This window comes from Epinephelus fuscoguttatus, linkage group LG8 (assembly GCF_011397635.1).
Source record: "Epinephelus fuscoguttatus linkage group LG8, E.fuscoguttatus.final_Chr_v1".
Taxonomy (NCBI): domain Eukaryota; kingdom Metazoa; phylum Chordata; class Actinopteri; order Perciformes; family Serranidae; genus Epinephelus; species Epinephelus fuscoguttatus.
Window position 1 is genome coordinate 23,996,418 of NC_064759.1, and position 25,638 is coordinate 24,022,055.

The 25,638-nt window shown below is 40.8% G+C and overlaps 2 protein-coding genes across 5 annotated transcripts in view; both read right to left on the reverse strand.

Moving 5' to 3' along the window:
* Positions 1-2,033: 2,033 nt before the first annotated feature.
* LOC125893567 (FXYD domain-containing ion transport regulator 6-like) lies at positions 2,034-20,314 on the reverse strand. Of its 4 annotated transcripts, none has more exons than XM_049584302.1 (10): positions 20,000-20,314; positions 14,489-14,548; positions 13,157-13,183; positions 10,963-10,986; positions 10,711-10,737; positions 8,555-8,629; positions 3,006-3,042; positions 2,867-2,904; positions 2,713-2,749; positions 2,034-2,296 (listed from the first exon to the last, which is right to left on the reverse strand). In XM_049584302.1, the coding sequence occupies exons 2-9, from the start codon at positions 14,538-14,540 to the stop codon at positions 2,745-2,747; spliced, it is 285 nt and encodes a 94-aa protein (XP_049440259.1). In that variant the 5' UTR covers positions 14,541-14,548; positions 20,000-20,314; the 3' UTR covers positions 2,034-2,296; positions 2,713-2,744. The 4 variants fall into 4 exon arrangements, with proteins under 4 accessions (XP_049440259.1, XP_049440260.1, XP_049440262.1 ...); XM_049584303.1 differs by having other exon boundaries at positions 10,711-10,734; positions 20,000-20,296; XM_049584305.1 differs by lacking the exon at positions 13,157-13,183 and having other exon boundaries at positions 20,000-20,312.
* Positions 20,315-22,684: 2,370 nt separating this feature from the next.
* Positions 22,685-25,638, reverse strand: part of LOC125893477 (IgGFc-binding protein) — a 40,824-nt gene continuing 37,870 nt past the window's right edge. Inside the window, exons 47-50 of the mRNA XM_049584184.1 lie at positions 25,182-25,562; positions 24,059-24,345; positions 23,137-23,187; positions 22,685-23,023 (exon numbers count right to left, since the gene is read on the reverse strand). Of these exons, the coding sequence (XP_049440141.1) occupies positions 23,178-23,187; positions 24,059-24,345; positions 25,182-25,562 (678 nt within the window). The 3' untranslated portion in view covers positions 22,685-23,023; positions 23,137-23,177. The remainder of the gene's footprint in view (positions 23,024-23,136; positions 23,188-24,058; positions 24,346-25,181; positions 25,563-25,638) is intronic.

Genomic DNA, 25,638 nt, shown 5'->3' on the forward strand with positions numbered 1-25,638 from the left:
TTACAAAGGTAAAGGTGCTCATGTGATAAAGCCTCTTTATTCAAGTGATATGTGAGAGAAGGTCTAAACTTACTGAGGGCTATTAAAATGCCAGAGACAAACATGACTACAGCGAGGACAACCCCTGTGGTCCGCAGTGTCTCATAATCTACAAGGGGCAAAACCGGATGGGACTTATTGGAGTTTCTGATGAACTTTATACATACTGTTCTAGAAAATTTCACAACTGAACAAGGTGCTTGTGATTTTTGCAAGTAGCAGATGGTGTGAATCTTACCATAGTCAAAGTCACTTCGGTCTGGGAACATTGATTCTGCAAAGAAAGAGTCCAGTCAGTTACAGAGAACATAATAAAAGTGTTAAGTTGACTGCAGCAGTGACCTTTATCAGTGTGTGTTCAGTCCAGCACTACGGACAGCAAGGTTTGCAGCTCGCCAGATCTGCAGGCTTGGCTCCACAACTCCTCAGGAGTATTTTTTTTTCCCACTGAGAGGAGCTCAATGCAGCATCTTTGCTCAGCAGAAAAAGATGCACCATGAAAAAGTGGGTTACAAGCCAGCTGCATGATACAGCACAGGGGTATCATCACAGCAGCAGAGGAAACAGAGAGCTTGAATAGTAAAAAGAAACTGATCAAAGGGTGACTTGCAGCTTTAGAAGCCACTGCTGTGTTTAATTATAATGCAAAACTCTCAACTAATACAGTGATTGATTTGGCAAATGTAAGGGTGTTTCAGGCTGCAGCCTGTGCCAGATTGATGGACTATCTGAGCGTCAATAATGCGGCTTGCATGTTGCTGAACCCTCACTCCCAAGTGGCTGAGCCAGCACTTTGCATTTCTTTCCACTGTTTCTTTCTGCCACAAAGGCAGCCCAGTTTGAGAGAAACAAGCGACAAACATCTTTAGTACTTCTTATCTGTTCATCCCAGTGGGGAGTTCACTGAAGAACTCCCTTTGTCACAACACTGATACATGCATCAGCAGTAAATTGGCTGCTGGCACTGAAGCAACGATGCAGCAGGCTAATTTACAACATAAAGAAAGGTATGGAAACAAAACATTTGACTCATCCAAATTAAAAGACAAATCACAAAATGATCACACATACACAACCTAACAAGTCATTCTTTCTCAACTCTGTATAGCTCACAGCTGTTTCACAAATGTTACGCCCTTTAACAACCCATAAAAGAAAACTATCAAACCTGTGGTGGCCATGGCTGCACTGCAGAGATGTAGAAGCACTCCGTCTCCCGGATATTTAGCAGCTTGCTGGGTTGCAGTTTAAGGGTGGATGTGAAGCAAGATAGCTGGACAGGACAGCATGCAGAACCCTCTCTATAAACTCAGCAGGGACCCTCTGGTGGCTGCAGCGAAACATTGCACTCACAGAGGTGGGGGTGCTTCTGTAGACTGAATGTGGACTACAGGGGGTAGTGGGTTGCTACAGTAGCCTAAAATTGTAATAAATAGTAGTAAACAGCTAATGTAATTTTACATTTTACAACAGTCTTGTGTGGTGTGTGTGAGTGTATGATGGGGGTGTGCATGTGTAAAAAATGAAGATATTAGGATTGTTTCAATAATTTGTCCCTGAATATGATCCATATAAATATTGCTTGCATGTTTCAAATGCACCAGCCTCTATCCCATGTGTTGTCTTTTGTGCAGTGCGATCAGCCCGTTCCTGCATCTCCAGCCCAAAAAATACAGCCTGCATATGCAGCTTTGACATTCTGCCAGACTCACTACAGTTGAACATCTGCCAATAAACCAGCTCTGAACACAGAGATAGGTAAAATTAAGAGTGTTTTTCTTTTCTTTTTTTCAAAGACAATCTCCTCCAAGTGCTGCACAATGCAGCACATAAATCATTCACACCCTCACCGCTGGTAGTTACTACTGCATGTGTAACTGAACTGTCTGCAGCGTCAGCAGCAGGAGTGCAGCATACGAGAGGGCTGTTCGCTGCTCTACTACTAATGGCAGAGAAAATGAAATAATGATGCATTAGAAGAAAAAAGACAGAAATCTTTTCATACATTTGTTTATTCTTATGCATTAGTCGAAAATCACAAAAAAATACAAACAATAATCACACTATTGCTACCATATAAAGTTGGCATATCATGACACTAATAACACTTATTGATGGAAAAAACATTACAAAAGAAAGGAGCAAAGTAACACTGTGAAATTATGAAACTGAAGAAAGCTTCTTGTGTCCATGGAAAGATTGTCCTCAGCTGTGATCAAGGTATTTGCTGCCACCTAATGGCAAACAGTCAGCAACACTGTGGAGAATAGAGAGAGGATATGTTTGATTTGTTCTGACACTATTTCTGTGTTCCAATATCCAAACTACCATACTACTGAGTATACCAGAAAAAGATTTAGTATGTCCTGCTATGTAGTATGTCAAATGCAGAATGCTAAAACACCAGGATGCTTTTCTGGCTATTCTGACCCACAAGTTTTCTTTTTACTTCAAATGTTGTGCTACAGATGGTCACCAGAGTTCAAGTTGCAACATTTTAACATAGTAGTATGTCCCAGTTGTATGTGTACTCCATGCAACAGTGTATACTTTGTACGGGCAGCCGCAGTATCTACTTGAGGTTAAACAGAAACAGTATGTGATTCAGAACTAGCTAATCTGTTTTAGCTTCCTTTTGTAGGAAATACATTCAGATGTTTAAATGACACTTACCAGACCTCCACTGCTCTTTGCCTTCATACCGACTAAGCTGCAGGGAAAGTTTTAGGTTACTGTTTTTTTTAAAAAAAAAAGTAAATAAAATGGCAAGACATCTGCTTAATATGCATTTAACATTCATAGTAATTATTATAGAAGAAACATTTACCCCTTGGAACACCTGACTCTGCATCAGGACCCCTGGACCTGAGGAAGAGTTTGATAATGAAAGGTAAAACGAACATATTCTTATCCATTTTACAGAAAACAAAATTGTTATTTTTTTTCTTTACAGAAGATATACTTACCTTGACTTGTCACTGTTCGAGCAGGTGCATTTTCTGGCTGTTTTTAAAAGAAACACACACAAAAAAAGAGTTATAAGCATCTAAACTTGTGATTTTCCATTGAACAAAAGGGTCATTACACATTATAAATAGAAATGTATGCAGCTATAACAGTCTGCAGTGTACCCCAACCCCCATCCAACCCCCCCTCGAGTACTAAAAGAGGAAGAGGTTGCTCCAAGCCTTGATAGGTACATGATTACAGTCTTGAGCTAGTGCCAACAAACCCATCTGGGCTCAAAGCCTTAGGAGGCCTCATAAGCTTGCAGCTTACTGGCCCGAGCACTTGCACAAGCAAGACTTGATTCATGTACCTGAATCACAGCTAAATTCAGTTGTTTAACTTTGGCCAAAATGCAGGAGTCAGTGTGTTGAATAACTTCCAGCTAGCTGCATTTATATCATGTGGAAGTCTACAAGAGTTTTAATCTCTTTGGTTATGTCTTTCAGGCTCACTTCAGTTGGTCTATAAACATTATAGAGGCACATTCACAAAACATTTTCAGCGTCTCCATTCGCTGTCTTTTAAGTCACCAACATTGTCCACATCCAGTATATGGATATACTATGCAGTATTAGTTCAGAGGCCCTGCAAGGCTTCATTCAGACAAATTAAAATGTGATTAAAAGTAGAGCTGTTCACTTTATAAATATTCTGTTAATATGGCCTGAATGCTCTTTTCTGTAATTGGTCTTTTATTGAAGGATAAAACCGAAAGTGAAGCTGTCTATTTGGCCCGCAGACAGGCTTACACATGTGAGCAGTGTCATGTAGGTTAATGTTGTTAAAACTGTATAAAGAATTATCTGCACTGTGCAGGGTTTCTCAATAAGGCCAGCTGAACTTCATGGTCGACTGCTTGAAACAGCTCTCAGATATCAAAGTAGTCTCGAATCTCAGCTTCTCTGAAAACTGAAGAAAACTTTATGTAGTAATGTGTTTTTATCATCTTCTATGAAAAGATACAGCCAGTCATAGCTTTGATTGAGAATGTGCTCACAAACAGAAACCACCTGAAGTGTTGACTAAGACACACACTTGCTAGAATAACTGATGTAACTGGAAAAATAGCTGATCTATCCCAGACCAGACTGGTGACCTACATACACGCAGGACTAAGAATAAAGCTGTGAGCATCTTGAAAGATAACACTCAACTTTTATTCACTTGCTCTGACAATAGGAGGCGCCAAAGGGTGTCTTTTAAAATCAATGATGTTTTAGCAGCAACCAAACATTAGGAGGGCAAACCCTGGAAGTTTATTTTTATGCTCTGCCTGTAAGAGCCTGTAAGTGTTTGATGTCACACTTTCACAAGTGCAGATTAAATCAAGATGTTTCCTCAGTCAAACAGATGTTATGCTTTCGTCAGTTGAGCAGTATTTTGTGCAACCATTTGGCACTGTTAAAAGCCTAAAAAGCCTAATTGGTACCTTTTAAGACCATATATATAAGACCCAGGTTTCTTTTCAGCACTGTAGCCAGGCTGACTGAGAGTCAAAACTCTATTGAGCCTTGTATTCCTTTAGCCCTTAGCAGTAATGATTTTATGAGCTTTTTTAATGACGAAATTCTAACTATTAGAGGCAAAATTCATGACCTCCTGTCCTCAGATAGTACCTATCTAACCTCAAACACAGCTGTAAAACCTAATATATATTTAGATTGCTTCTCCCCAATTTCTCTTCAAGAATTGACTGCAGTGATTTCTTCATCTAAATCATCAACGTGTCTCTTAGACCCCATCCCAACTAGGCTACTTAAGGAGGTCTTTCCTTTAGTTAACACTCATATATTAGATATTCTTTATTCTTATTCTTTATTTCATTCATTTATAAAATAAAACAAAACAATTTAATATAAATACAAACATTCTCTGATCTAGAATGAAAGGCAGCAGAAAGAAGACTAATCATATGATATGATCAATCTATCCTTATTAACAGGCTATGTACCACAGTCTTTTAAGGTAGCTGTAATTAAACCTCTACTAAAAAAACCCACCCTGGATCCAGAGGTGTTAGCCAACTATAGACCAATATCTAATCTTCCCTTTATGTCAAAGATCCTTGAGAAAGTAGTCGCAGACCAGCTGTGTGATTTTCTCCATGATAATAAGTTATTTGAGGAATTTCAGTCAGGATTTAGAGTGCATCATAGCACTGAGACAGCACTAGTTAAAATTACAAATGACCTTCTGATTGCTTCAGACAAAGGACTTGTCTCTGTACTTGTTTTATTAGATCTTAGTGCAGCGTTTGACACTATTGACCATCAAATTCTACTGCAGAGACTGGATCACTTAATTGGCCTAAAAGGTTCTGCACTGAGCTGGTTTAAATCTTATTTATCTGATCGTTTTCAGTTTGTTGACGTTCATAATGAATCATCCCCAATCCTATTTACTCTATATATGCTTCCTTTAGGTAACATCATTAGAAATCACTCTATAAATTTCCATTGTTATGCGGATGATACACAGTTGTATTTATCGATGAAGCCAGAAGAAAGTAATCAATTAACTAAACTCCATAACTGCCTTAAAGACATAAAAACTTGGATGAGCACCAATTTCCTGATGTTAAATTCAGACAAAACTGAAGTTATTGTTCTTGGCCCCAAACAACTCAGAGACTCTTTATCTGATGACATAGTTTCTCTAGATGGCATTGCTCTGGCCTCTAGCACTACCGTAAGAAACCTCAGAGTGATATTTGATCAAGATTTGTCTTTTAATTCTCATTTAAAACAAACCTCACGGACTGCATTTTTTCATCTGCGTAATATTGCGAAAATTAGGCCTATCCTGACCCGAAAAGATGCAGAAAAATTGGTCCACACTTTTGTTACCTCTAGGCTGGATTACTGTAACTCTATTATCAGGTAGCTCTAGTAAGTCCTTAAAAACTCTCCAGCTAATTCAGAATGCAGCAGCACGTGTACTAACAGGAACTAAGAAACGTGATCATATTTCTCCTGTTTTAGCTTCTCTGCACTGGCTCCCTGTAAAATGCAGAATTGAATTTAAAATCCTACTGTTAACTTATAAAGCTCTAAATGGTCAAGCTCCGTCATATCTTAGAGAGCTCATAGTGTCATATTATCCCACCAGAACATTGCGCTCTGAGAACGCAGGGTTACTCGTGGTCCCTAAAGTCTCCAAAAGTAGATCAGGAGCCAGAGCCTTCAGCTATCAGGCTCCTCTCCTGTGGAATCATCTTCCTGTTACAGTCTGGGAGGCAGACACCGTCTCCACATTTAAGACTAGACTTAAGACTTTCCTCTTTGATAAAGCTTATAGTTAGGGCTGGCTCAGGCTTGTCCTGTACCAGCCCCTAGTTAGGCTGACTTAGGCCTAGTCTGCCGGAGGACCCCCCTATAATACACCGGGCACCTTCTCTTCTTCTCTCTCTCTCTCTCTCTCTCTCTCTCTCGTATCCTATGACTGCATCTTGCTAACTTGGCCATTCTGGATGTCACTAACTCAGCTTCTTCTCCGGAGCCTTTGTGCTCCACTGTCTCTCAGATTAACTCATATCACAGCGGTGCCTGGACAGCGTGACGTGTGTGGTTGTGCTGCTGCCGTGGTCCTGCCAGATGCCTCCTGCTGCTGCTGCCATCATTAGTCATTAGTCATACTTCTACTGTTGTTATACACATATGATTATTGTCACACATGTATACTGCCAGATATTAATACATACTTTCAACATATTGTACCACAGTAGCCAGAACTATAACTATAATATTATTACTTTCAACAATGTTGTTGTAAGCTACTGTCATTACCTGCATATCTCTCTCTCTCTCTCTCTCTCTCTCTCTCTCTCTCTCTCTCTCTCTCTCTCTGTGTCTCATTGTGTCATGTGGATTACTGTTAATTTGTTATGCTGATCTGTTCTGTACGACATCTATTGCACGTCTGTCCGTCCTGGAAGAGGGATCCCTCCTCAGTTGCTCTTCCTGAGGTTTCTACCATTTTTTTCCCCGTTAAAGGGTTTTTTTTGGGGAGTTTTTCCTTATCCGCTGTGAGGGTCATAAGGACAGAGGGATGTCATATGCTGTAAAGCCCTGTGAGGCAAATTGTGATTTGTGATATTGGGCTTTATAAATAAAATTGATTGATTGATTGATAAAGTTAAATATATTTACACCTAATGTAAGGGTTAAAAAATGGCAAAATCAGTCACAGGGTTCTTACAGCTTAAGGCAACTTAGATGTAAGACTTTTAAAGACTTTTTAATTCCACTTTGAATAAAAGTTTAAGACTAATTTTGTTAAATCAGTTACTGAGGGTTAGTGACAGTTTTTTATTTTAAACACAACTTGCAGGTTTACATTCACCAATAACTGTTGTCCATATCACAGCACATGTAGATATAGATATCAGGGCAATGAGAGTTGAATAAACAAAACAGGGAATAAAAAGAAAAAAAAATTAAAACAAAAAGTCTTATTCCACTGCCTTGATTCCCATCATGATGAGTTAGAAAAACTTTTTGCATAAAGTATACGGAGCGTCGTATGCATGCCTTGTAGCGTTTCAGCCACGCTGTGAAATCTTGGTGAAATAGTACATTTTCGCTGAGCTTGAATTTCCTCATGTCATCTGGGATACCGGGACAGCTAGATAGCAGGGAATGGATCCTCTGCTCTGAGCATAATAGCAAGAGGCATTCAGTAAATTAAATATGTCTATATAAAAAATACAAGATACCAATGATTTTACTATGCAACATCAGACAAAAATTGATTCATAAAAAAGATTTTATGATTGATTTTAAGATTGATTTTGGACATTTTAACACCAATTAGGGGCTTATGTTTAGATGAATGAATTCAATACCTTTTAAGACTTTTGAAGGATCTGTGCAAACCCTGAGTATTTAGTGTTGCTCAAGCACACAGTTGAAAACTGGAGAATGGATTACAGATGTAAACAAACATGTTCCAGGAAGAAAACATTCAGTTGTGGCGGTGTGACAACCCATTTACATTTCGATGTCAGATTACGCCTTTCAAAGCAATTCATTAAATTCAAACGAACTTTCATCCCATTTTTTTTTTAATCATTTTAGTGTAATGCAACCACTCCACTGAGGGCAGTTAGAAATCCACAGTAATCTGGACTAACAGAGGCAGAGTGGCAGAGTGTGTGGGTCCCTATGAATTATTTATTGGTTGGTTTTGGTTTCAGGGCTACCACTGGCGGTGACAGGACAGCATGTGCTGGCAGTTGAGGAGGAGGGACCTTGGAAGGACATAAGTGAGGAAAGGGAGAAGGTTTAAAGGGCAAATTGCTGCATCGCACAGATCATGAGAGTGTTGAGTGCCGAGATTGTGCAAGATGCATCAGTGCGCCTCCCTTAAAGACCTCTGGGAGAGACAGACGCCTGCTTGTTATGGGAGACCGCGAGGTCAACTCAAACGTATACAGGGATCACAGTGTGGTGACACGGACACTCAGCACTGCACATCCACCGTGTACTTAAGGTGGTCGAACACTTACTGACAATGAGGGCGATACCCATGAGGAACAGCACCACTGCGAAAACCAGGCCACCGATTCTCAGGGATTCATAATCTGAAACAAAGAGAAGGACTTTATGATGCTTGATGGTGACATGTGAATGTTGTGCAGTACAGAATACCACATTCTGATTCATGAGCAGCATTGCAGAAACATCCCGCAGCCCCCAAATGGTCACGGGACACCACAAATTCCTGTGAGCTGCAGTCACCCAAACTCTTAACACTATAGTCAACTTTAACTCTGTTGCTGGTTCTCTCAGTGACGCTGGACACCATTGTGTAGAAGAAGTAGGACATGTCTGTGTTTCTATTGGTTGCAACAGAGTCAAGGCAGCAGTAAACGGGGACGGGGACACTGCCTGCTTGTTTACTGGTAATCCTAAAGCCTTCCAACTAAAATGCTAGCATCATCTCATGTTTCTGTTTTCACCAACATAGAGAGGATCACAGCTTTGTTTACATGCATCTAACACTGCCTTGTCTAGTTAGCTGGTTAACTATCAATATGGCCACTCACTGCAGGCGATGGCATGACCATAGCAAATAAACAATTTTTTCCTGAATTAACTTGTATTTTAAGTCAAAAGGGTACGAGTACAAATTGTCTGCTGTTAGTTTTTCAGCTGCCAGTAGTTCTTTAGAACAGTTCCTAACCTTTTTGGCTTGTGACCCCTTTAAATGAAGTATTGTCTGCTCGAGATCTCTTGCAAACACATTCACCTAGGGCTGCACAATATTGATTTGTTTTTCATAAACGCAGTGTCAAACTGCGAAATAAACAAATTGTGAAAGCCTCAGGGATTTTTTTGGCTCACTGAAAGAGAGAGTCAGTACTAAACTGCACTTAATATAACAATTATTCTTTTTTTATCAGCCCTTTTTCTGTTCAGGTCAATGTTCAGTTACTTCAATAAAATAATGCTGGAAATATTTTAAATTTTTTACATCCAACAATTTATTTGTTTATTTCAGCAGTGAAAGCAGCAGAAAGGCAGAACTGAGTAGGCTACTATTAACTGACCGTTTATTTAGTGCAAGAAATATCATTATCAAAATATTCATTTTTATTGCATATCACACATAAAACGTCAGCTATGGGGTGTTTAAACAAGCAGAGTGATGTTCAGAGCAGATATATGCTTCAAAGTCTGGGGCAGGATTGTCCACACACAGTTCTCAACATGGAGGTGGCGGTCGGCAGCTAGCAGCTAACGGTGCTAACTCAAAAATGGCAACAGTGCTGACAAAGCTAACAAATTTAACCAGGGGGAACTGGAGGTGAGCATTACACTTCTGCACTGATGCTGTCCCAACGTCTGTGATAGCCGCTGTATAATCACAGTGCAGAGTGGCTGTGGTGAGCTAGCCAATGGGGTACATCCATGCGCTAACATGCACATGCAGCCAGATCGTCTACCACAAGATAGGACAGAGAGGCTTAGATTATAACACACACAGACGTAGTGTGACCTCATTCTCTGCTCAGGGCACCATTACTTCACTTCATCTTCACAATACAAATAGTGGTTTGCTGCCAGGTTAATGCTCTGAATGTCTTTTAAGCCCCTTTGCTGCTACGGAAGCCCTGAAGGAGATTTAGTACCCCAAACTTCAAGAGAAAAAATAGATAAAACCAGTAAAAAACATACTTTTGTGGAACAGAAGTATTTTTTTCTTTCTTGTCCCTGTTCATAAATTGTGATCCCTCAGATTTATCTTTGGACCTACTGAGGAGTCCCGACTCCCAGGCTGGGAACCACTGCTTTAGGGGACTTCAAATAGGGCGTATATGATGGCCAGAATGGTACTACCAAAAACTGCCTGTTGCCCAAATGAATTAAAAGATAACAACCACTACACTGATAGTAGGTATTCATAACATATCAATGCAGATTTCAAGTTATACTGTGATTTTTGGTGCCTTAGATGGACTGAAAATCAGGCCCATGACACACCGGACAGGATTAGAAATATTCACAGTGGGACTACTCCAGAAATGTGGCCTTCAGGGTGACAGTTTTCCATCACTTCTGGAAAAACAAGTGAAAAATGCAGCCTCGTCCCGACCTCTCAGATGTTTCCTGTGAAGAGGGTCGGCCATTAAAAGCCTGCGTTCATCTGCTAAACACTCACCGTAATCAAAAGCACTGTCATAGTCTGCTAGGAGAGAACAGAGAGAGAGGAAACAAATGAGAAGCAGATTTACCCACTGACACACTTCAGAGAGCACTCATGATATGACAGCTATTCAGCACTTTTAGCGCCTCAGTCATCCATCTAGTCATTAGCCAGTTTGGTGCCAGTGCCAATTTATATGCCAGCTAAAATGAGTGTGCAGCTTATCTTAATTTGACTTTTCTAAGCATCTGTTCAAATAATACCCACCTTTGTCCTCATCTGCCGCTGAGGCTGTGGGGAAGAAAAGCAAAAAATCATTAGTCTTTATAATACATTCACATGGTGGTATGAGTGCATGTCAGCAAGTGGCAGAACTGATGGTGGCAGGGTAAATTCACTGTGCGGAGAGGCCCAAAAGGTTAGTATCAAAGCCAAATTTGTATTTATGTAAAAGTTTAATGATAAAAATATTACAAAACCAAACTGCAAAAGAGCTCAAAATAAGCCAAACTTCATGATGCTACTCTCCATACCTTTGTTTACCTGCTAGGCTTGGGAGATATCAAGGTATTATTGTATACTGAGGTATTTAGAAATCCTGAAGGTATGATTTGAATACAGTCAAAAATTCAGATGCTCCTGTTTCTTTCAAACTGAGACGGAGATGCTGTATCGAGGCGATGTATTGCAGTGCACAGCACACACCACCAGAGGTCAGTCTCTACTGTTGGAGCAGGCAGCCGAGCTGAGAGGGAAGACGACTGTGAGTGGCGGGGATAACGTTACAGAACAAGTACAAAGGAGAAATGCCTCTGCCCGTGGTTGGGAGTATCGCCACATATAACTTATGTCAGCTTAGAAAGTAATTTAATCGCCACATGATTTTATTCAACACATCATCTCCATTTAGCCCACTGGTGTACCACAGGTCCTTTGGTAAGAGAAGCACTTATTTCCTCTCTATTCATTACTTTATGGGCCATAAGTATTTAAACCCAGCAAGACTAAGTTGGCTAACTGTGTATTAGAAACACAGAAATGTAGACCAGACAATGTCATACATGATACAATTACTTTTTGTTTAGTACACAAATACGTGGCCCACTGACATAAAGATACAGATATGAAGTTGCAAATAGATATCTCCCAAGCCTATTACATACTGTGTATTTACTGTATAGCAATGATCTTTGTTACTCTGTGTGCTGTCGGAGATGTGGGAAAGTAAAGACCTCTGTGCTCCTTCACATCTCTTCTCCCATGTGGAAACACATGTTGGCCGCATTCAAGTTGCGCTCCAGTCTTTTACATCTGACAAGAAAGCCTACTGTTCTTGGTAACGAGCTAAATCACAATTTCTGCCTCATGTTCGTCAAGAAAACAACCACAATAATTAAAACAGACAGCTTCACTTGGCGTAATAATAAAGACACAAAGCAGACATTGTTTACATGAGCATCGGTGTTTGGAGCGAGAACAATTTAACCTTGGAGCAGCACACTGAATGTTACATAAACACATTTCTACTTGTGCTCGGAAACATTTCACATCATTAATGCGTTATTGTTTTAACAGCTCTCATTAAAATGTTCAACAGACTGTGAGCAGAATTTTAAATGTCAGTCAGTCACAGTAGTTCTGCTTGTGTGGAAACTTTGACAACTGATGTTGAATGAAGTAAAATGATAATCTGTAAGTATAAGTACACTTGAAGTGTAAGTTTGCCTGTTGCACCTTGTTATTACAGCTCATCAACATATGTTTAGATACTAAGTGTTGACACCAAGAGACAGAATCATGTCCTTGATGTTCATTATTCAATAAAGTCTGACATAGCTGCTACAAATGAGTATGATACAAGAATAATACCGAATATTTTATACACTCCACATCCCATTTACTGCAGAGTAAGGGTAGGGTGCTAGAGTTGACTTTGACCTCATTATCAGGCAGTAAATACTGTCAGTCTCTTTCTCTCCATGAAGCAAAAACACATTTTATCATATCCGTGCTGACGAGCCTTTGAAAATAAGGTCGGACTCAAACAGACCTGAGTGTCAGAGAGGATAAAATAAACCTTAGTGTACGCAAATCTGCTTAACATCAAGCTCAACTGATGGCATGCAGGGCGCACAGAGAAACGAACCAAAGACCAGCACCCGCATTAACAATGAAAAAACTTGGAAGCAGGGAGAATAAGTGATTATTCAAACTGCAGTGTGAGGAAACATTTACACTATTCTGACATGGCCTTTTCTCACAGCAAACACACTGACAAAAAAAATGATTTAAAATGGAAAATATTAAATGGAAATCACACTGAAAATAGTATCGCTGCGATGCTAACCGTAAGACAAGACATTTTATATACAAAAAGAGCACATGGCAAGCAGCCATACCAAATAGCTGAGCAGAAATCAAACGGCCAAGCATTGCCAGTAACCACTCTAATGCAACTTACCAAACACTTCCCTGCCAAACGCTGATCCTGTTATACAGACACATCAGTTTGTTTAGCATGAAGGAACGTAAAGCCCAACTTGCAGGTTGAAGACCATGGTGAATAAATGTGTAGGAAAATGATGTAGAAACTTGATTAAAACAAAAAACAAAAACATAAACACACTACAGTGACTTTTGGGGTCGTTTTTGTGAGAGAATTTTGCTTCCGCATCTAAAAACCCACTAACCAGAAGTGACGTAGCGTAAGGGAGTCCGGCCGAGTTCAACTGAGTGTAACATTAATAAACATGGATCCCAGTACTAGTTTTGAGACTGAAGAGGTTGAAAATGTACATTCATATGCATATGACTGCCCACAGGCTTATAATTATGAGCCTGCTAGGCATCCAAGAGACCAGGAACAGATCAGGTGTGGAGAGTATGTGCTGCAGGGAGGTGGATGCCTTCTGGGTTCTGGTGGAGAATCTGACCCCCAGACCAGACATAACATGCCTCACACTGCCCATCAACCCTCACGCCGCCTGCTCCCATCTCAAACACGTAGACCTCCCTCTCCGCGGAGCCCGCCCCCCCTCGCACATACCCCCGAGGCTTGTGTCTCCCTCTCCGTGCCTCGGGGGTATGTGCGAGGGCGGGCAGGCTCCACCAGGAACATAATCCTCCTGTCCAAAATGAGCGCTGCACACGACCGCGTTTTTGGTCACAGATGAAGCTGTGAAATCGCGCCTCTTCACCTGCACAAAACACACCCAGACACGAAAACTAACTCCACTCCTTTTTCTGTCCGGAAAACGGCTCGAGTTTGTGCAACCTGCACAAACACAATAATTCGGCATAATCACAAAAGATGAAATGCACTGTTAACAACCGAAAAAATACTAACTCACAAGTTAACTACTGCTCAGACTCACTACCACCTACTACTGCGCACTGGACAGAGGCAGGGTCAAGGACGCAGAGTCCCTCTTGTGACGTAGTATCAGGCAATGTTGGAAAAAAAGCATTTTTAGAAGAGGTGCTAAAAAGAGCCACTTTTTCCTCTGAATTTGTGCCCTTATGTCACGTAAACCATAATAAATTCTGAATTTACTTCTCATATGGTAATTTTCAGACAGGATTATATATATATATATATATATATATATATATATGTGTGTGTGTGTGCGTGTGTGTATGTATATATTTTAAATTTAACCTGCAAGTTGCACTTTAAACACAACCAAAACTACAGAAAGGGGAAGCGACTGAAGTACACCACGCTCACGCCGATCAGTTTGAAAAAGAGGGAACAACATCAAGCAACTGAATGTTTAGTGAAACAGATGCTCACCAAGTGCAGGAGCCACCCAGGAGCTGAACGCCATCAACACCACAAGATCCATTGTGCCTGCTGATAAGAAACAAACAGGAAAAAGTACATTAAAGAGAAGTAATTAATGTGCTCACGTGTTCGGGTGGTTGCTGTTAGATGAGGATAATGTGCAGGGCTGACAGGAAGTTGAGGGCTTGTTTTTCATGTGATTTACAGATAAACATTGTAACTCACTGACTCCCTTCAGACTAAAATAACTCTGCAACTTAAACCGCCTCGCTGAGAACAGAGAGAAGCTTGTTTTCAAAGTCTTTAGCAGCTCCCCTCTAATACCTCCAAGAGCCAGTTATGGTTAGTCAGGGCTAGTTGATTTGCAGAACAGTAAGGGATCAGAAATGGAGGGACTGGCTTTATTCACCAACTTGTTTTTCAGTCTATGGTTCATAAACTGCAGCTTAAAATGAAATTGTTAAAGCACAATGAGAAAAAAAATCAAAGCTAGAGATATCCATGACTTTGAGTCCCCTCTACATAGAGCTGCAACAAAACCAATTAGTTGTCAACTATTACATTAATAGCCAACTGATCTGAAAATTGATTATATCGGAAAAAGAAAATTCACTGATTCCAGCTTCTTAACCTCCTGAGACACTTTTTCTTTGAACATTAAAGGTAGGGTCTGGAGGAGTTTCCAGCTGCTGTTTGTAAACACACATTCAAATTTGGCCCCTCCTATCAGGCTCAACTCTCCCGGGTGTACGGAGCCCGGAGGTACGGAAGAAGGCTTCACAGAAGAGGTTCAGGCAAGGCTCGCGCTGGTGCACACTCGGACACGCTCGGGCACAGCACCTGCGCTCTCTCATTGGCTGGGGAAATCTCCGTCCAGAAGCGGTCCGAGCTCACAAAAACATCAAAATACAGCTAAAGGGCAGGAGCACTGCAAACAGAGTCACCACCACACATGATTAGAAGCCCATAGGTGATGATTAAGCAGGATTTCATTTGTATATGTCTATATTTTGTTTTGTTTGAAAATCCTCCAGGTCCTACCTTTAAGTCGTTAGTTAATGTTTTCCTCATATGGGGACACAAGTGTGTAATAAACAATGTAATATTTGTTCAAAGCTTTGAAACTCCTTCAGTTTGGGGCCACTGTTCAATACTAAATCTGCTCAAAACTGTTTGTTTCAACCCCTGAACATGGCTGTGCAACAGCAAGTTTGCTACGACAGCAACACATCCACAAAACTTGTGATTTACTGTTTTGAATTTTCCTTGCTCTACATTCCAAGCTAGAAAGTCCTTTTGGTCTGTGGGAGCAGTCGGTCACACCCAATTGGCTTGTGTGAAATGCTGTGATAATAAAAAAAAATAAAGTCCCATTCTAAGTAAAAGTGTCTTAGCTTGTTACTGTTACTAAAATCAGTTACATTTGTGTGCCATATCAAACTACAAACATTATCAAGCATACATAAACAGATTTCAACCACAAATTTTGATCAGGTTTTGTGTCTTGTCCACTTTTGTGTTGGGATCAGCTGCAGACTGACTTGGCATCTTGTTTTTACATGGATTAGTGTATTGTACTCTTATCACCTCTAGATGGCACTAAAAAGTGTCCACAGACTAGAACAGCAGGTCATTCTTAAGCAGAATGAAGTATAAGGTTCGGAAACCCAAAATTTGATATCCCCATATGACGCAGAGTTGTAGGAGGTAAATGTGAATACTTTCTGGTTTTATTATTCCTCAGTGACAGTAAACTGAATATGTGGAACAAACAAGACGTGTGAGTACGTCATCTCGGGCTTTAGAGAACACTGATCGACATTTTCTGACATTTTATAGACCGAACAAGTAGTTGAGTAGAAAATAATTCACAGGATTAATTGACAATGAAAACAATCATTAGTTGCAGCCCTACTCCTGCAGGTCCAACTCCAAAAACACTGCGTCAGACATTTTCCATAATGTAACTGAATAGAGAGTTTCATTAGTGCCCCTTTTGTGGGACCATGCCTAGTAGGGCCACAAAGCTCCATCTTTGCTAGACGCTGTTTTATCAGGTTATGCGTCTTAATAATGTGGTGTCCTGACTCTGTGTAAGAGAAGAGGGTCTATTTCAGGCTCAGCACCTCAGTGCATGGGGCTTGGCATTTGAGGGGTGCAAAGCAAGGCCGGTGTTGTGTTGCATTTGATATTTGGTCAGTGGGTTAGAACCGGTTTTGCTGGGTCACTTACTCCACACATGGAACGAGACACTCTTGGGGTTGTTTTTCTGTCTATATATTATCTAGAACATTCTTTGAGATTCTCTTACACACATATGTTTACAGGCTGAGGCTCCACAACCAGACTGCCTTTCCTAATTGGACACAAAAAGTAGCCCCAGGTTAAGGGTGCAGTGTGAAGGATTAAGGGGGATATAATGGCAGAAATGGAATATAACATCACTTTATTTCTTACTGTAGTCTATTGATAGAGTCCTTGATAGGGTCATTCACATTTTAGTGTCAGCCCAGAGCAAGAAACCCCTCCATGACAGTGATCTTTTAATGTGAACGTGCCTTATTCTGTGTTCTTACTGGTTTAAATCACCGGGTCCATTTGTTTTGGAAAGGAAGATAATCCAGCTTCTTGTAAAAAAAACCTCCTGAACTCTAGCTCTTCAGTTATCAGAGAAAAAAAGTGAGCACAAGTTAGCTTGTACTGAGCTTGTGGCCTGTCTCCAACATGCCAAACAGTGTCGGAGATTTGTAACGTAAAACTGCTTTATTCAGTGTTTTCACTGCTTTCAGTCACAGAGTCTATTTGTTTTGGAGAGGCAGAGACCTCTGTGGATAATTTGATTCCCATTAAAAACCTCCTGAACAATGAACACTGAAGTAATTCTACCAAAGAAAAAGTCTCAGTTGGTTGCAATCTGCAATCCTGACCACTAGATGCCACTAAACCCCCCTAAATCTTACACACTAGACCTTTAAGGACACTGCATGACCAAATGCATGCTGGTGGCAGTTTTGTTAGCTTCAGTCACATTATACCAATAAAAGCTCAAGACATCACAACAAAATGTATTGCAGGTACACATAGCTTTAGCTCCATACTTTGAGAAAAAAAAAAAAAAAACCTAATCCGTGGAATAAAATATTTTGCATTGCAAAGATCAAAGCCTACGTTAGCGTCAGCCAAGGTTTTCCCTCCCTGGCCCAGAGCACTGCTGGGGATTCATGCATGACTAGAGTGGGGGTGTGAACATGGAGCTGGAGTGGAGAGAAACGAACACTTCAACCCTGGGAGCAGGATTAACAACAAAGGGCTGCCAATCAGGTTTAATCAAACAAATATAGGGTGAGTTATTCGAACAAGAACCAATCCAATAATCTTGTTTGTTAGCCTTCTGAGTGATGTAGAGGAAGAGAATGGGGAGACAGGAAAGACGCCCATAAAGCAACACTTTAAAAATTAATTACCATGGATTAAAATAAAGTGGGATTAACATGGACAGTTTGTAATTAAAAAAGGGGGGTTTGCTTACATTAACCCATACAGGCAAGCCTACATGAGTGCGCTCACACTGTAAATACACATATCAGCCCTTTAAATTAGTGAACGGGCCTGAGAAATGTCACTCAATTGAACATATGGACACTCAAAACAACCACATAAGCCCAATTTCCACCTACAGTAACAGTACAGTACGGTTCAGTTCAGTTTGGAACGCTTTTTTTCTGTTTCCACTGTGAGTTGTGGATGGTACCAATGGAGCCATTCCGTACTGTCCCCATTTTTGGTCACCCCTCTGTTGGGGTACCTAGCACACAGATCTGGTACTAAAAGGTGGAGCTGTGAACACTGCAGTCTGTTGATTGGTCAATAGAGGACGGTCACTCTGCTCAGGGCTGAGTTGTGTCTGGTTTTGAGGCTCATACTGTGGAAAGTTTTATTAGTAGACTGTAACTATAAAATGAAAGGATGTTTTGCTGCCTTTTGCAGCAGCTGTAGTTGGATAAATTAATTCACTGAGAGTTTTAAGGTGGAACATTAACTTGTAATGTTACTCAATGTATGAGTTGACAACATGAATCAATCAACACACCTTAAATTTCACTGTGACAACTTTGCCCATCACTTTAGTTTTTATATGACATACACTTTTAGTAATGACTGAATTTTCAAGCGTTTATATTAATTTCGACCGGGTTATGTGAACTGCATATATTCTAATCCTCACTCGGAGGGGAAAAAAAGCGTTGTGGAGCGTAGTTCCTGTGGGCTCCGGCAACACTAAACCTCCGAGCTTCCCTGAGAAGGACTAAATGCACAAACCCGCTATTTTTAAATGTATGGAGAGAGACTCTCACTGCAGCCTGTTTGATTTTGTTCAGAAAGTGTCAGCATGCAACCTCGTTCCCTGGACGATAAACGAGGCGCAGACTTCCATCTGTCAACGGTAATGTAGAAATACAGTGAGTGCTGGATGGAGCAGTGAATGACAACAGCCCCGCCCACAATTAAGAGTACTGTTTGGGGTGGAAACCCTAGGGTCTTGGTACCATGTCTGAAGGGTTACTTTTGGTTCCAAAGGTAGCATAGTGAAAGTGTTTGGTGGAAATGGGGCTAAAGAGATGTAAAGGTTCTGCAAAAAGACACCAAATAACTATAAAGATAGGCAAAACAGCCACAAAGTGACTGCAAAGAGATAAAAAAAAAAAACAACCAAAGACAGACATAAAATGACCTAAAAGTGACACAAATGGCTACAAATAAACACAAAAAGATGCATAACGACTACTGAAATGTCGCAAAGTCTGTGTGCTATGCGCCTGTGTAAGTGAGGTGGTGTGGCCCTTTGCATATCTGTGCCCAGGGGGCCCACTGTCTCATGATCCGCCCATACTTTTCACACAAACCTTTTGATAGTTAAAACTCGAGTATGATACCTACTGCAGACAACACAAGACAAGTTTTTAAAAATGTACCCATTTTCGACGTCACGTAGTTGTTCTCGCAGATTACCGCGATAAAGTTTGAAGAACATTTTATGAATTGCTGGCTGCAGAGTTTCTGGCAGCACTCAGAGTAAAAAGTGTGACTCTGAACTCCATTAAACTGCTCAGATGGCGTGGCGTTTCCAGACAGGATACCACCGCGCCAGCTAGATCCAAATGGAAAACAACTTTGACACAATAACCCTAATACACCGGTGATTGAAAGAGAAAACACAAACAAGTCTGGCTTGTGGATTCATGAGCGTGAGAGCAACATGAGCGGCGGCTGGATGTAATGAAAAGGTCACATGCATTTAACAGTTGGAAGTTGGGGGTTGGAAGTCTTGTTCGGGATACCCGGCTTAAACAAAAAGAAAAGGAAAACCTCTGCAAGACAAAAAAACTGTGGACACAGAAAAGTGTTTTTGCAGTCTTACCCTGCAGATTTAGCTATTTATAATAGTATTTAGGCCTAGTGATTGCATTTAAATAACAAATTAATCTCGGAGCATATATTTGTAAATTTAAATAAACTTACCGTGTATCAGCCTCCTATAAACTCTGATGTGTTTAACTTTCTCTCCGCCCAGTGAGCCGAACTTTGCAAAACAAGTTTCCACGTGTCACTTGAGCCAAGTGAGAAAATATGAACCTTCTTTTACAGCTTGCAAATAAAATAATAAACAGTGATTAAAGGAGGAATTATTCTTTGGAGGGTCCTCAGTACTCGGCCGCACCAAGTAGGGCTCTGTTCTTCCTTGGTCTAGCCTCAGGAATGAGAGGCAGAGAGAAAGAGGGGGGCGGGGTGCTGCTGCAGTTAGTGCTCAGCCACTGGAGTTAACCTTAACTCCTGTAAACTACCCTCAGCTCCCCTGTGCTGAGGTAAACAGCACGAGGAGAGCTCTACAGTACATACTGCTAGCGAGCAGGAAAGATTACTCCCATGCGGGTCAGTGCCAGCATTGATAGTAAAACATGATTTCATAATGAACTGTAAATCACGCTCATTTCCCCCCACAGCCAAATATAAAGAGACACAAGCAGCATCAAGCAGTGAGCTTGTTGCTCTGTGGTGTAATTTACAGGCTTTGGAGAGAAGCTCAGCGCAGTGAAGTGAAAGCATAAACACTACTGCGCTTTCATGGCCGCTGTAGTTTGTCAGTAAGATAAAGTTTTCTCTCAGCTATATATGAAAACTGTCTCCCCAAGGTCTCTCCCACACCAAACTGCCAGATTCCCCCCTCTAGTAGCAAATACAGAGCTGGGTGGACTAAACTCAGATGGCAGCTGCTCCTGCCTCAATCAGGAGAACTGTATCTATATCTATCTGCTGTTTGGCTGTAGACCTTTGTAGGATTTTGTTATTGTACAAGTTTCTTTTCACTTCTGCACCAAGGACCCTCAGATCACTTTATTAACTCATCAGGTAAACACAGGATTTCTTTGTCACCAGCTGCAAACTGCACACACATCACACATACCCATAAGAGTAATGTATTTTTAAGTAAGGCTGGTATACAGACAGATTTTATAGGAGTAAGATTATCTGGGGAATATTGCATTATACTTTTATCAGAGGTGGGACCAAGTCAGTGCTTTGCAAGTCACAAGTAAGTCTGAAGTCTTTGCACTTAAAGTCCAAGTCAAGTTGAGTCCTAAACAAGTCACAATGCTCTTTTCACCAAATGCCATTTTAACAATAGAGTAATAATATAATAAAGTTACAAAAAAATGAATGCTTGTTAAGATGTGTATTTATTTATTTAATAAAACAAGTGTGACTGAACTTCAGGGGGAATTACGTCTATTCTCAAAATTCATGTTACTCCTGATCTAAGACAGTCCAAAAATATTAGTTAACATGTACAACTCTTCCAGATCCAAAAGATAGAGTGCTGAAATCAAATTTGTGATGTCATAGGGTATAAAGTCTGGAGCTGCTCCATAGACAGTAAATTGGGAAAGACGTTGTAGGTCAGTGGTTCCCAGCTGGTCCAGCCACGAGGTCTACATTTCTCCTTCGTCATTAGTTCAGGGTCCACACAGTTTAATATATTCAGTGTCATATATGGCCATGTCATCATGCTAGTATGCTGTCTTTGTTGAGTAATGATCCATTATACAGTTAATCTACAGCAGGAAACAGCACTTCTAAATGAAAGCTCTGTGCTGGAAATTCACTTTACTTCAAAATAAAAGTTTTTTTTTTTTACCAACTTGACACGTTGTCCAGCCACTTGCAGTTCATTCAGAATGAACCCGCAACCCACTAGTTGGGAATCACTGCTCTAGATGACACTGAGAGCAGCCAGGGGAATGTTCTGAGTTTATGGGTACATTTTCTGTTTCAGGACTGACAACACTACAATAGAATAAAGCTTATTTGAGTTGAGAAAAAAGAAAATCCTTGGCTCCACAAAATCAGCCTCCCTTTCATTGTCTATGGAGCAGCTCCAGACTTTATAGTCTGACATCACAAGGTTGAGACTTGCTTGTCTGGTTTGTGGCGTTGAGAGAAAGTCTGTCATGTTCCCAAATATTGATTCAACTTTCATAACACGCTGAAATTCTTAATTTGGGAGGCGTTCTTCTTTAATCATAAAAGAGTAGTGCTGACACTGCACTTTCATAGCATACAGCACTATTAACCAGCACCACAGAATGAATTTTTAAGTTTCTGTCCTGTTTTGTTGCATTTAGCTCATCTCATACTGGAAAAACCTCAACTTTCTCCTCACATATTTGAAATTCATTTTCAGTAAGACTTCTAAAGTGTTTCATGCCTACACAAAATAAATCAATGATAGTTAACGTTAGCTGGTTTAGGAAGTAAGGGACATAAAGTGATTTGTGGCACACTATTTTGAGAAGTCCTTGAGCTTGGGGAAAGGTATCAAGTCTTTGAGTCAAAAGGCTCAAGCTCAAGTGAAGTCAAGAGTCACTGGTGTAAAAGTTCAAGTCGAGTTACAAGTCTTTTGTCGAGCCTGAAGTCATCAAATTTGTCATGTCACCCGAGTCCACACCTCTGACCTTTTTTGCACTAATACAACCGTTCTCATTTCATTAACATGCACACATTTTATTTTTGCACCATCACTCTCATATCATTACAATGAGTACAGCTTATTTTTTGCATTTTTATGTTTTTTGTATTACAGTACGTGCATTTGTAAATTGCCCCCCTGGACAAATAAAGTGCTTTGGATTGAAACAACTCATGCAGTGTAATGGAAAAGTATTTATTGGTCAGAACAGTAAGGAGATCACATTTTGTAAAACAGTTTTTAAAACTAAGCAAGTACAGTATAATAAGACAGGTTTAGGACGACTTCCTCTTGTTCTGTGGAGAAGAGGCGGTGTAACTCCCTCCTCCACTAGATGGAGGTGTCGGTCAAGAGTGAGCCTGATTTTTTTCTACCACTCCAAAGTGAACAATAGAGGACCAGACGGCCAGTAAACAACCAAAACCATTTCATGAATCAAGAGGAAGTATTGGAAGTATGATGAGTAAGACTGGCTGTAAACAAGCAACTTCCACCGAACAAACGTCACATTCTTCATCCTGTTCAATAGGGGTAAGAAAATGCAGTGAAGTGAGCCACATTTTTATGGCTGTTTCATTCAGGAGGAAACATCAGTTCATGGTTCTGAGGGGAAACAACTTGAGTTTTTTACCTGTATACCAGATGCTTTCTATCACCGCAGAACCAACATCTCTACAGGCCGCTGAAATGAGAAAGAAAAAAAAAACTGCAGTCAAAGGGCACTGGAGCAAAGTAATGTCATGTTCACTCGGGCACAACAGAGATTACAAGCAGCGCTTCTGAAAATTGTATTTCTAAAGGCATATGCAAACACTCAGGAGCAGCACCGATGCATTTTCTTGTGTTGTTCAGGGTCTGCTGATGAGAAAATGCCCATAAAAACACAAGCATGTTGAATGGAGAGAGGAAGGGGGACGCACAAAACTCAATTCTCTAAGGGATTGACTTAAGGCGAGAACACAGAACTAAAGATGAGGGCTCAAATTAATATTGCACCCAGATGAGTCTTAAGTGTCCTTGGATGACAAGCAGTGATTGGATTGCAAGCTTGGTAGCTTTTGATGGCCATGCCTGTCAGCCTCACCTGCTTTTTAATCAGTAATTACCATAGGGGTTTCTCTGGCATTTCTTAATTAAATTGGACCAAATGCAATTAAAAACCACACTCTCATTCCTTTAAAAGGGCTCTGTGGAGTCCTTGTTTAGTTCTTGCTGTTAAGAGAATAAGCGGTTGAATGGTCATAGCACCGTACCATCTCTCACTGATCTGTACTTGATTATTTCAGTGGTCAAATTAAGTTTGCATAATAAAGGGCAAGACAGAGTTCAAGATTAAAACTTCCACTCTAACTGGAATTGAAGGTTAAAAGCGGAGATGAGGAGGCAAAGTTGTTATGTTATTAAACAATTAAAGTTAACACTTGGAGTTTGGGGAACAATGTGATGAGAGCATGTCGTGAAGAAGACTATTATCATAGCAGTAAATGTAGCAATGGATCTTTGACCATTACATTCACAGAGGAAGTGTTACAGTATGCCTTTCAAACACTCACCATCTAGAAAAGTCCCCGGCGCTCCAGGAGCCAACAACCACAGTCACATCAGTGGTGATTTTCCCATCTGCGGTCCTCATGTCATCTTTGGAGTTGCTGTTGTAGTTGCCACAGGCGCCGCACATTTTACCGGCCAGGCTGCTGTCGACAATAACGGTGACCTCCTGTGAAATTGAGTAGGTGACCTGCATGGCATGTGCATGCTCGATGATCACAGTCCTCTCTGAGATTCGGATGGATATTTCACTCGTCACTTTAGCGGGAAGAGACACTTTCCTGCCATTTACCTGGGTGTCATGAAAAATGGGGAAAAAACAAATTGAGATAAAAATGTTTCGACAACAAAATGACTATTTTTTATGGTTGAACGTTTCAAAGCTCAGTGTGTAGGATTACAGGGGGAATCACCTGAAAAGTAGGAATGGTTGTGTATTCATTACCTTAGAATGAGTCATTTATATCTACATGGGGCACAAGTCTGCATCTACGGAATCCGCCATGTTGCACTGCAATGCCTCTACAGTATCCCAGGACGGACAAACCAATCACTGGCTCTAGATATAGCCATTTGTGTTTTTAAGTCAGTCCCTGTAATTAGCAGCCTCTCCATGATTAGCCAAACAGCAATGGAAAAAATGTTAATTTTTGATGTGAAACTGCTTTATTCAGTGTTTTTAGCAGTTTTAACGACCTGATCTATTTGTTTTGGAGAGGAAGAGACCTGTGTGGATAATTCGGCTCCCGCTAAAAACCTCCTAAACGTCTGGATCTTAAATTATCAGAGAAAATACATCAGCACACATGTGCAGGTGCTGGGCTAGCAGCCTGTCTGCAATGAGCTGAATAGTGTCAGAGAAACACTGATTTGTAACGTTAAACTGCTTTACTCAGTATTTATACCAATTTTAATCACCTGATCTGTTTGTTTTAGAGAGGAAGAGACTTCTCAGGATAATTCATGTCAAAAACCTCCTGAACAATGAACACTAAAAGAATTATAACCAGGAATTTTGCTTGGCACGTGGAGATGTTTTAGCTGGTTGCAATCTGCAATCCTCACCACTAGATGCCTCCAAATCCTACACACTGCTCCCTTAACTATTCTTAATCCTTCTTTTCTCACCCAAGTCACGTGTTGGCTGTTCACTGCAACAGCTGTTTCCTTGAAGAACACATACACAGTGGCGACAGCAGGAGATGCCCCTTTACTGCAGACCCTGACATCCACAACCACGCGGAACCACAGCTTGGCAGCTTCGTCACACAGAGACGCCACTTCAAATGCCCCTTTAGCTCCTATCGCTCCAGACATGCCATCAAAGGAAGTGAGGTGGCCGACTTGGCTGATGCCGCACTGGCCTTGTTTGACGTGGCAACCTCTGACCCCGTCTCTTACGCTACAGACCTCCTCAGTGGCACAGGACAGCTTCTCACATTTCACCACCCCAGAGGCCTGGCACACACACTTGGACTTGCAGCCTTTGTCCACCACTATTTCGCCCACCTGGAAACACACATTGTGTATAATGTCAGAACCGTTTATCTTGCAGGTTGGGGAAAAGAATGTTTTATGTTGCTAT